Below are 11762 nucleotides of genomic sequence, written 5' to 3'. Positions count from 1 at the left end.
TCTATTTGACTCTAGAAGCGCTTCGTACACCTGTGGGCCACCCTGTCTGGTCAGCTGCGTTGTGTATAGTCTGACACCGTGAGAGAAAGACGATAAAGAAAAACAAAGGGGCGTGGTCTAAATACTGACCACCTCTCTGTCATCACTCCCGCACCAGTGTGGGGTTGGGGTGTCAAGGGTCAGGGGTCATGAGTCGACAAAGGGGGGGGGGTTGGAAAGGGGGCGAGAAGTGTCGTCTTGGGAACCAAACGTTAAAACACCAGTTTGAATAAACCGTAACAAAGTGGCGGTGGTCGGAGTCGCGCTGCTTGCGTTGTCTTTCATAGCGCTTCTTTCCCCCCCCCACCCCAACACTCCAATGGGTGGGGGTCCGGTCAGGGTGCCGGGTTGGGTGGGGGGGGGGTCAGGTTAAAAGGTCCAAGGACTAAGGCATGGGCGGCGGCGGTGGTGGTGGTGGTGGTGGTCGCGGTGAGTTCGGGGTCGGGTTGGGGGTGAGGGGGGGGGGGGGTGTAGGGGTACTCGGGGGGGGGGGGGGGGGGGGGGGGGGAGGAGGGGGGGGAGATCAGGGGATCAGGGTTCAGTCCAAGCGCACCCGTCGGGACTCAGTGCAGGTGGATGTGGAGCTTGATGCGCAGGGCGTCGCCGATCTCCCCGAGCAGGTAGTCGCTGTCGTGCTGGCTCTCCAGCTGCCGCAGCCGGCGGGGCCCGAAGAGGCGCCGGCTGGCGATCTCCAGCCGGTACGAGCCGGCGGGCGGTGGCCGCCGGCCGAGCCGCAGCACGCTCTTGCCGTCGCGGCGCTCCGTCAGGCGGAAGTGCTCCTCGGCGTTGCCGTGGGAGATGACGTAGCGCACGTGGTGCTCCAGCGGCTGCAGCGCGGGCAGCAGCTCCATCAGGGGCTCCTTGTTGAGCAGCGAGGACAGGGTGAGGTTGATGGGGATGGAGGCCTGGGTGTCCACGCTGGCCATGCTCACATGCGGCTCCTGGGAAGAGAGGGGGGGGGGTGGGGGGGGGGGGGGATGAGAGGAGGTGAGACGGAGATGGGAGACCACCAACTCACCGTGGCTGATAGTGATCACAGTGATCAATTGATCACTTTATTTCTGTAGCTTATTTCTGGTACTTATTTTGAGTTATTTCTTCATATTTTTCTATTTTTAAATACCTATTTACTTCATATTGTATTGTTGCTGCTATGTGTGTGTCGAGGGGCCAAGCATAAGAATTGTACTCTTGTATACTTGTACGATAAGAATGTAATAAAATGAATTCTGATTCTGAATCTGATACAGGGCAGCGTCATGTTTGAAGGAAGGAACTCTGCCGGAGCAGACAGAGTCCACTAAAGGGTTTGGAAGAAAAGTTTTTGGATTCATTTAATAAAATGACATTACATTTACCATTTCCCTTTTATTCATTATCTAGGCTGCAATATGATGATTGCATCCTGATTTGTAAGTGGTCCTCAAATGCTAGTGTTCAAAGATAATGGAAATGAGCGCACAGAGGTTTCTTTGAAAACTGATGAACCATGTATACTCGGAAACCATTAGATGAGAGCTATCACACGAAACGGGTGAAGAAAGGATATGTCATAAGGTTACTGGGTTTTTTGGATTAGGGTTGTGGTCAGGATTCAGGTTACGGTTGAGGCTAGGGTTTGGGGTAAGATTAAGGGTAAAGTAAGGTAAGGGTTTCAGGGTTAGGGTTAGTAAGGTTTTAGGATTAGGGACGTGGTTCGGATTCAGGTTACGGTTGAGGTTAGGGTTTGATTTTAGGGTATGGTTAAGGGTAGTATAAGGTTAAGGATATGGGTGAGGTTAGAGTTGGATCTTGAGGTGTGGGTAAGGTTGAAGTGTTCCCACCTGTCCCAGCTTGTTGTCTTCAGCGTTGCGCCTGTGCCTCTCGTTCTTTCCTCCTCCTCCGTTGATCTTGCACTCGTAGCAGCCCTCGGTGGACAGGCTCTCGTCCTCCTCCCCTTCACCAGCGAACTGACCCTGGAACCCTGGCCCGGTGATGCAATGACTGGACGGACACACACACACACACACACACACACACACACACACACACACACACACACACACACACACACACACACACACACACACACACACACACACACACACACACATTAATGAGTATGCTTAATGAAGTCACTGGCAGCAAAGGAGATAGATATCATTATAGTGACGTTTACTGGGGTACACCCCGGTTGACTGTAACTATACATCATGCACTCTCTGCACCGTCGGCATGTCCAGACTAATTTAGTAATTAAATATTAAATCGATCCAAATGGTTCCAAGGCACAGACAGACTTGGCAGAGATGGCCAATCAAAGTTGATGTGTTTAATTAGGGAAGGGGGCCCCTGTTGGACGTATGACGCTGTCCTACCCCTGTCCGGCCCGGTAGTATCCTCCAGGACAGCCGCACAGGTAGCCTCCGTCGGTGTTGGAGCAGCCGTAGCTGCAGGGGTTGCCCCCCATGGAGCACTCGTTCACGTCCTGGCAGCCGCCCGCCCCCTGCTCAAAGTCGAAGCCCGACGGACACACGCACTTGAAGCTGCCCAGCGTGTTGTAGCACGAGGCTCCTCCGCACACGGACCCTCCCTGGCACTCGTTCTCATCTGAGGAAGAGGAGGAGGAGGAGGAGGAAGAGGACAAGGACAACAAGGAGGAGGAAGAGGAGGAGGTGGAGGAGGTGAAGGAGGAGGAGGAGGTGGAGGAGGAGGAGGAAGAGGCGGTGAAGGAGGTGGAGAAGAAGCAGGAGGAAGCGGAAAAGGATAAGGACAACAAGGAGGAGGAAGAGGAGGAGGAAGAGGAGGAGGAAGCGGAAGGAGAGAAAATGTGAGAGATAGTCTCAATACAATCCCTGATTTCGAAACATATCAGTACTTTATTTTCATTTTATTTAATATTTAATTGAGTGTTGAATTGCTTTAAAAATAAATGTTTTCAAAAGGGTTGTAGTCATTTAAAATTCTTATATAATATTCAAAATATATAATCTATAACAGAAATGTACAGTGCTAATGGCATTAACCGAAGGCCCTTGTCGGTGATCCCCTTACAGCACTTCAGATCATGAGTCAGTGGGTAGTTAGGTGCTGTCTACTAGGATCCATGAGCACAGCGATCCAAGGACTCACCGACGCACTGGTTCCACTGATAGTGCTGAACATATCCCTGGGGGCAGCCACAGCGGAAGCCCCCCAGCATGTTCTGACAGCCGTGCTGGCAACGGTGGTTACTGCCGCACTCGTCCACATCTGAGGAAACACACAAACAGAAGCGGTGAGGTAACGCGTCGCCTGGGATCCGGCCGTCCTGCGCGGCTGCGGCTGCTAGCACACCTTCAGGGTGAAGGCCGACCGCTGAACGGGGGCGGCGTCACTCCTTGTTCCCTGTTTGGTTATGGAGATACTCTACCGAACGAAGCGTTTAGAACAGGCACCTTCTTCAGATCTTCACCTCCAGCAACATGATGGTTTGGAAGAATACGCAGCAAAGGAACATGAAACGTCCCGTCCCCCAAGATTTGCGCTTGTCTGCCATCAGATTTTTTACTATTTATCTGTTCACAGAGAACGGTTTGTCGTTTCATTTCTCAAAGTCAACGTTCTGATTTGAAGTAGCGGCCATTCTTGACCAAAAAGTCAAACCCTATGTCACAATATCTTACACTTACCAGCTACGTTCATTAGCCAACCAATCACAATCTTCGACACGTAAACACACCCACACACACACACACACACACACACAAGACATTGATAGACCTGCATAACACACACATGTGCGCGCGCACACACACACACACACACACACACACACACACACACACACACACACACACACACACACACACACACATCCATAAAAACACACAAACACGCACACATACCCGTCGCTCTTTGATTTGAACTCTAGCAGCCATTCTTGACTAGAAAGCCTTCCACTCTCTCTATACCAAGAAGGCTGCATTAAAATCTGCTAGCATTACAGGGAGGGGTCTGTGTTGGTCGTACCTTCGCACTCCGTGCCAGCGGTGTCCAGAGAGAAGCCCTTGGTGCATTCACAGTTGAAGCTCCCGGGAGTGTTGATGCAGGACGCTCGCGTTCCACACGCAGTGCTCTGCCCGTTGCACTCGTTGTTGTCTGCAGGGTGTGTGTGTGTGTGTGTGTGTGTGTGTGTGTGTGTGTGTGTGTGTGTGTGTGTGTGTGTGTGTGTGTGTGTGTGTGTGTGTGTGTGTGTGTGTGTGTGTGTGTGTGTGTGTGAGGGGGGGATACAAATAACAAGTTATGTTCTGTTCCACAGAAAAACGTTAATATGAGTCATGAAGGCATCCAAAGTGAAGGCCACACGGCAGAACGACGAGTCTTCAAGGATTTGTCCTCGCTTTACTGTTCTGCAGTCTAGCGACTTAGTAGGTTTAGGAGCAACTGGCTTGTGGACTATCCGGTGGACATAATGTTATATTTATCTATACGTTAATGGACAGAAGATAGATAACTCAGGGAAGACCAGACACTATAGTACGGCCTGCATCTCCTGGAGAAGTTGAAACCCCCATCTGCCCCCCCCCCCCCCCCCCCCCCCCCACTTTTCAAAGGAGTGGGCAGAGCAAGACGACAGCTTGCAAGATCAACAGTACATTCAGAACATATTTTGTAAAAATGTGCATAAAAGCCTGCGTGGGAGAGGGAGACGGGTGCCAAAATCAAGCCCTGCTCATTACATCCATCCCATTATACCGCTGACCTTCTAAGAGATGGGATCCACTAAAGGGAGGCCCTTATCGCTCCTCACCGCTAGATGAAGCGGTGGCTGAGCCAGCACTTCATCTACAGCACGGCGCGAGGAGCGGCGAGGAGCGAGGCGGTGGGGGGTCTGAGGCGGCAGACTGTGGCTGTGGCTGGCTCCGACCCAGCGGCACCTACTCACCGATGCAGGCCGTCTGGTGCTGAGTGAAGCCGGGGGGGCACTTGCAAGTGAAGCCCCCGATGGTGTTCACACACAGGAACTGGCAGTTGTGTTGCTTGGTGGAGCACTCGTCCAGATCTGGAGGGAGACAGAGTGGGGGAGGAACGCTTAGAGGAAGATTTATTTAAAAAGTGACTTTTTTTTTTGCTTAAAGTGACTGGCAGTAAGTGCATTCAACCATTCGTCAGATATACCCCCTAACAGTGCAAGAATCATTTAAGGTTCATAAAACATCACACAACTGACAAACTAAAATAACAGAGTGACTGCTTTTAAGTGCTACAATAAAGAACAAAAGATAGATACTTTTGTCGGTAGTCTCTATCGACGTTTTTCAACGATGCGATCGGGCTGCGCAACCCGATCGATTGGCGTTTAAACGTACGATATTATGAGCAACGAAGGCACCAAACTGCCGTTGTAAACATTTGTCTCAACAAGATTGTCCTGGTCGGTTCACAGATCAAACGAAGGTGTTGAGGGTTGGCTCCAGGCCGGACCCACCTTTGCAGGTCTTTCCGTCCGGCTGCATGGTGTATCCCCTGGGGCAGGAGCAGAGGTAGCTGCCCTCTGTGTTCTTACACAGGAAGTTACACGGCTTGGGAGACTGGGCACACTCGTCGGTATCTAGAACAGGAAGACCGAGCAAACGATTCAGGGTTTGAAAGGAAGGTTGTTTGAAACGTATGGGACAGAGAGGGGAAGGCATCTCGCTGCTTGTCTTGCCTGTTTAAACGAGACAACGCATGGGGTAGGATATTGGGAAACATAGAGATAGAAGGTGTGAGGATAATGGGGTCGGAGGGGAGGGGGGGGAGTTTAACAGTAGTCTAATGGTCCGTACCGACACAAGCTGTTCCAGTGTAGTCGGTCTTGTAGCCCACGTTGCAGTGGCATCGGAAGGACCCGATCGTGTTGATGCACTGGCCGTTTTTGCAAAGGTCTGGCATCACCAGGCACTCGTTGATGTCTGGAAGATATTTTAAAAACAGGCGCAGATATTTTATAAACATATATAGAAATAGACATAAAACCTGGCAGGCACTTAACACACCCAAACATAAAACCTTCCCGGCGGGCTCATTGTCTCATCCCCTTTTATGACTTTGGGATGATAAGTGCACTGCTCCTTTTCCGACTTAATAACCTGTACCTTCTGCCAAACTACACCATCAATTCAGAGCAATTCAGAGCAACCTATTTGTGTGCTCTGCACCGGAGAAATAACACATCGTTATCCGGCTACGGTTGGCGTGAAGACTCGCAGAATATTTTTAGGAAGAAAGAAAAGCGTCAACAACTGCAACAGTAAGCAGACACAGAATCCTTCCACATCCTTTTGGATAAAACCAAAAAAAAATTGTTTTCCCTGTTACTTTATCCAAAACCGTCCATAAATAACCATCATAGTGACACCGTTTTACCACCTGTCGATCTCCCTATCATACATCTGAGTGAACACTCTCACTTTCAAAGTCACCGGCGGATACATTCTGCAATTGTTTCTAATTCATAATCAGCCTCACAAAAATAGATACCCTTTAATTGAAACAGCCGTGCTAACAGCTACCGGTGCTAACGGCTGCTAGTGCTAACAGCTAACAGTGCTAACGGCTGCTAGTGCTAACAGCTAACAGTGCTAACGGCTGCTAGTGCTAACAGCTAACAGTGCTAACGGCTGACAGCGCTAACGGCCGACAGCGCTAACGGCCGACAGTGCTAACGGCTAACAGTGCCACCACGCCGTAGCTTCCACCCAGGTCTCACCCCGGCCGTCGGTGGTGTATCCGGGTCCCAGCGGGCACATCCTCTTGTACTGGACGGTCCCAGGCAGGGGGCAGAGCTCGCACTGGGGGCCCCAGCCGCGGCCCACGTTACAGCAGCACTCGGACTTGGTCACGCTGTTCCTGTTGGTGGACGACTGCTGGCACATGGTCTGCAGGACCTCCACGAAGCAGTAGCCCTGGCGGTTGTCTGGAGGGGAGACGGGGAGACGGGGGGGGGACGACGACGACGGACGGTCGGTTAACTCATAGGACGATATGCCGTTGGCTGTGTGTCTCTGTGTGTGTGTGTGTGTGTGTGTGTGTGTGTGTGTGTGTGTGTGTGTGTGTGTGTGTGTGTGTGTGTTCGTGTGCGCGCACGTGCGTGCGTGCGTGTGCGTGCTATGCAGGTCTATCAATGTCTATATGTGTGTGGGTGTGTTTACGTTTGGGTATGTGTGTGTGTTGGTGTGTTTCTATATGGGTCTATCGATGTCTATATGTGTGTGTGACTCTGTGTGTGTCTCTGTGTGTGTGTGTGTGTGTGTGTGTGTGTGTGTGTGTGTGTGTATGTGTGTGTGTGTGTGTGCGCTCTGCAGGTCCTCTCAGACAGATCGCCGTTCCCTCACCGATGCACTCCGTCCCGGTGGAGCTGGGCTCAAAGCCGTCGTTGCAGGTGCACTTGTAGCTCCCGACGGCGTTGACGCAGCGTCCGTTCTTACAGATGCCGGGCTTGGCGCGGCACTCGTTCAGATCTGTCGGCGGAGCAGAGGGCTGTCATGAGCGTGCATATAACATCGTCCGCTTCAAGGACCTTCTCCCGCAGCCGCGTTTAAAGTTTTTCCCCCGCCTTGGAACAGCGAGGTTGTTAACGGACGACGCCCGACAGCTGAACAGACAGCCCCGTTTTTTTACCGAGAAAGTATTAGTTTTAATTATATTCTATAATTAAAACAAAAATCGATGGCGCAAAGCGTTGCCTCTCGGCTACGCCAATGGTAAATGGACTGCATTTATTTAGCGAGCGCTATATGTGCCATATGGCGGAGTCACAGCCAGCTCGTCGGGAGTAGTTAGGGTGAGATGTGGGGCTAGGGGATCGAACCAGCAACCTTCCGGTGACCAGCTCCATCCTGAGCCACATGCCGCCCCGAATGGGCTGGAGCGACCGGGACCCCGTGAGGTTCTGGGCCCCGGGGGGGGGGTTTGGTCGGTGAATGGGACTGGGGGGTATCGGCGGGTGGGCTCCTCACCCATGCAGCCCTCCCCGTCTGGCCTGCGCTGCATGCCCGGCGGGCAGATGCACATGAAGGTCCCGATCAGGTTCTTGCAGAACATCCCCTTGGATTCGCAGTCGTCCATGCCCTCCGCACACTCGTCCTGGTCTGGTGGTGGTGGTGGTGGTGGTGGTGGTGGTGGTGGTGGTGGTGGTGATGGTGATGATGGTGGTGGTGGTGGTGACAGATGGGAAGGATAGCAAGTGTTTTGTTATGACTACATCAATGTATATGAGAGTATGGTAGAGGGGACATAGATACACATGAAGCAGTGAGCAGCACAGAGAGAGAGAGAGAGAGAGAGAGAGAGAGAGAGAGAGAGAGAGAGAGAGAGAGAGAGAGAGAGAGAGAGAGAGAGAGAGAGAGACAGAGAGACAGAGAGACAGAGAGACAGAGAGACAGAGAGAGAGAGAGAGAGAGAGAGACGGACAGAGAGACAGAGAGATATAGGGAGAATGAGAAGAGAGAGAGAGAGAAAAGGAGTGAGACAGAGAGAGAGACTATAAAAGTGCTGTATGGCGTTGAGGGTGGCCCTTACCTCTACACATGCGATGGTCGTCCCGCAGCACATATCCCGTAGGACACATGCACTCGTAGGAGCCGAAGGTGTTGACGCAGCGGAACGCGCACAGCAAGGGATTCTGGGAACACTCGTTGATGTCTGAACAAAGAGAGATCTGGTTAAACTCACATCTTGGAATTTTTTTGTTCACGTGTGTGTGTGTGTGTGTGTGTGTGTGTGTGTGTGTGTGTGTGTGTGTGTGTGTGTGTGTGTCTGTGTGTCTGTGTGTCTGTGTGTCTGTGTGTCTGTGTGTCTGTGTGTGTGTGTAGGGTGTAAACGTACCCTCGCAGGTCATCATTGGCCCAGGTTCGAAACCCTCCTGACAGGAGCACTCGAAGCCTCCCACCACGTTGGTGCAGGTTCCATTCCCACAGGGATTGCCGATGGAGCACTCGTCAGTGTCTGTGAGAGAGAGAGAAAGAGAGAGAGAGAGTGAGAGATAAAGGTGAGCAGGGTAATCCACACAGGCACAATCACCTTCTCACACGCTGAGAGGCAGCAATTGATGCACTCACAAAATAACCTCTGAAGACCAATCTCCACGAGGACATTTCACAAGCTCATAAACATTATGGGCCCTTTCTTGCATCCGGCGCAATTGACTTTCTACACTGACGCATGTGTCGTTGCTATTTTGCAATTGCTGCAGAGCATTCTTTTCCCACCACCGCCATGCGTCGGTAAATTAGGGAATGATCTTGCGCCCCAAGGGGCGGTTCGGCAAAAGGAGGAGGCGTGTTCTGGCGCAAACGTTCCCTGGTGCAATTTTGCAGTTTCAGAAAACAATTGCGCCACAAACCAGGAAATACCTGGTTTTAAGTCACGTGTCGCGTTGTTCAGATGCTATTTTAAGGGCGCATGCATAATGTTGCTTGTGCACCTCGCGCATACACTTTGCTTCTCTCATCTACCTAGCCACCCATTCTTGGTAAATTATTTGGGAAAGAACAGCTGATACAGCGGTAATAAGTTGTACTTTTAAATCAATGCTTCTGCAAACACCGTACAATAAACACATATTTTCTTGACACAGACATCGTGTACAAGCCCATAACCCTTAGGCTTGATAACTCTTTGATCGTGAGAAAACATTGTTTTACAGCGAGTGAGTGTTAAAAAGAATGAATGAATGCGGTGCGTGTGTGTCTGTGTAAAATAATTAATGAATGCGGGCGCTCTTGTGTGCGTCCATCAGTTTAAACACACACAAACTAAACACGTAACGCATAATACAGTCCATGGCAATGTATATTAACAGGGGGACACATGCCTATTAGGAACACAAGTTGATAACGATAATGCATACAATACTGGTAAGAAACAAAGCTTTTTAATGTATTGGGTATATCATTAAATAGAACCACAGTTACCGCATATCATATGTGTGATAAGTTTTCTTTGCCGAGATTTATTTGAGGACTCAGTATTTCTGAAGCTGTGGAAGAAAACGCTATTCCATGTGTGAATCAGGCCATATTATTTGGCCATAAACTGAGCCATTGGAAGTTTGAAATTCATCTGGTCAATGGTCATGCTCATCGGAGACTGCAAACGCAACGTCAAAATATCAACTCGTCAGATTCAAATGCGCTCATGGCTCTTAAAGGGGATGGGAGATGGCTCTCTCATGGGTTTATTGCACGTTATGGCGAAAACCACACCTACGGGCAATTAGGCTACTTCAGACCAACCCTTCAGACCAACCCTTCAGACCAACCCATGACTCTTGCGTCGGGCGCAAGAGTCAGTTATGCCATAGAACCGCCCACAAAGCTACTTGCGCTTGGCGCTTCTCACTTGTGTTTCAGACACAAGGGCCCCGTTAATATAGGGCCCTATATGTTATATGTACCGGTACTCATATGTATGTACTTATATGTGCATCATCCTCCTACAGCTTCTCTGCATTCGGTGCAGTTATTTTAGAGATAGATAGAGATTTTCCAATACAATTTTTTCATTCATGAACTTGAGCATCGGCCAACACTGAGTATATACCGATACGATACAGCATCTAGCATTATAACTACTAATAGCGATTGTTCTTATTGAAGGTTTCTCCTATGATGAAAGCATCGTCTAGTCGGTTCTCTTAATTTCGACGAAATATTTTTTCAGAACTAGTTCATTTACATTTATAATCTTTAATTACAATAATACATTTTAATTCTGGTAGTTAAGCGTGAGCATCTGTAGCTCGAACGCACGTTGGTCTGAGATGAAGCGTTCCAACTTTCCAACTCCGACCATTAACAAACTAATGAACACGGCACGTGTTTGTGATGTTCTTTCCCCGCGCGGCCCATGCCAAAAACTGCATTTAAGGCAGTAACGGGGTAATATCCGATACCGATGCCGCATGGGAACAACTCTACCCACCGATACAGTTGACTCCAGTGTAGTCCAGGTTGTAACCGAAGGGGCATTCACAGCGGAACGAGCCGTCCGTGTTGATGCAGATGCCGTTCTGGCAGATGCCGGGGTTGTCCAGACACTCGTTCATATCTACACACAAACAAGGGAGAGCAAAGGGGACACGATGGTTGCTTTGCCAAATGTATCGAGACGAGTCCGGCCCTGCATCCTGGGGTTATCAGTAGTCGATGGAGGGTCGAGGCGCTCTCACCTTCTCGAGCGTCTCCCAGCCCAGGCAGAGCTCCGTGGCCGTAGGGACACAGACTGTCGAAGGCAACTGGAGGGAAACAACAGCAATAGGTTATAATCCAGGTTTTGCACTTTGTGTGTGTTTGTGTGTGTGTGTGTGTGTGTGTGTGTTTAAGTCAGTATAAGTCAACATTCACATTGTGTGTGTCTGTGTATCTTTGTGAATCTGTGTGTGAATCTGTGTGTTTGCATGTGTGTGTGTGTGTGTGTGTGTGTGTGCATATATGTGTGTGTGCATATATGTGTTTGTGCGTGCGCGTGTGTGTTAGCACGTGCATGCGTGTGTATTAGCCCATGCATGTGTGTGTGTGTATGTTAGCGTGTGCATGAATCTCTGTAACGTCTGTGTGTGTGTGTGTGTGTGTGTGTGTGTGTATGTATGTTTGTGTGTTGTGCAAGCCTGTGCGTGCGTGCTGATGTGTGTTGGCGTGCGTGGCTCACCCTCGGACTCGCGGGGGCACAGCTCGCAGGGCAGCCCCCAGCCCTCGCCGGGCATCTTGCTGCAGCAGCAC

General features: G+C 50.4%; 1 protein-coding gene across 1 annotated transcript in view; it reads right to left on the bottom strand.

Annotated features, from left to right (window-relative positions):
- Positions 1-538: 538 nt before the first annotated feature.
- Positions 539-11762, bottom strand: part of fbn2b (fibrillin 2b) — a gene marked incomplete at its 5' end in the record, with an annotated part of 37151 nt that continues 25927 nt past the window's right edge. The window contains 16 exons of the mRNA XM_030372442.1: positions 539-980; positions 1863-2022; positions 2397-2628; positions 3151-3270; positions 4030-4158; positions 4946-5062; positions 5489-5611; positions 5829-5954; positions 6752-6958; positions 7377-7502; positions 8001-8132; positions 8563-8685; positions 8869-8988; positions 10966-11091; positions 11213-11278; positions 11692-11762. The exon at positions 11692-11762 is cut by the window's right edge and continues 82 nt beyond it. Of these exons, the coding sequence (XP_030228302.1) occupies positions 603-980; positions 1863-2022; positions 2397-2628; positions 3151-3270; positions 4030-4158; positions 4946-5062; positions 5489-5611; positions 5829-5954; positions 6752-6958; positions 7377-7502; positions 8001-8132; positions 8563-8685; positions 8869-8988; positions 10966-11091; positions 11213-11278; positions 11692-11762 (2356 nt within the window). The remainder of the gene's footprint in view (positions 981-1862; positions 2023-2396; positions 2629-3150; positions 3271-4029; positions 4159-4945; positions 5063-5488; positions 5612-5828; positions 5955-6751; positions 6959-7376; positions 7503-8000; positions 8133-8562; positions 8686-8868; positions 8989-10965; positions 11092-11212; positions 11279-11691) is intronic.

The sequence above is a fragment of the Gadus morhua genome, chromosome 12, assembly GCF_902167405.1.
Source record: "Gadus morhua chromosome 12, gadMor3.0, whole genome shotgun sequence".
NCBI lineage: Eukaryota > Metazoa > Chordata > Actinopteri > Gadiformes > Gadidae > Gadus > Gadus morhua.
The sequence above is the reverse complement of the archived record's forward strand: the minus strand, read 5'-3'. Positions and strand labels throughout refer to the sequence as shown.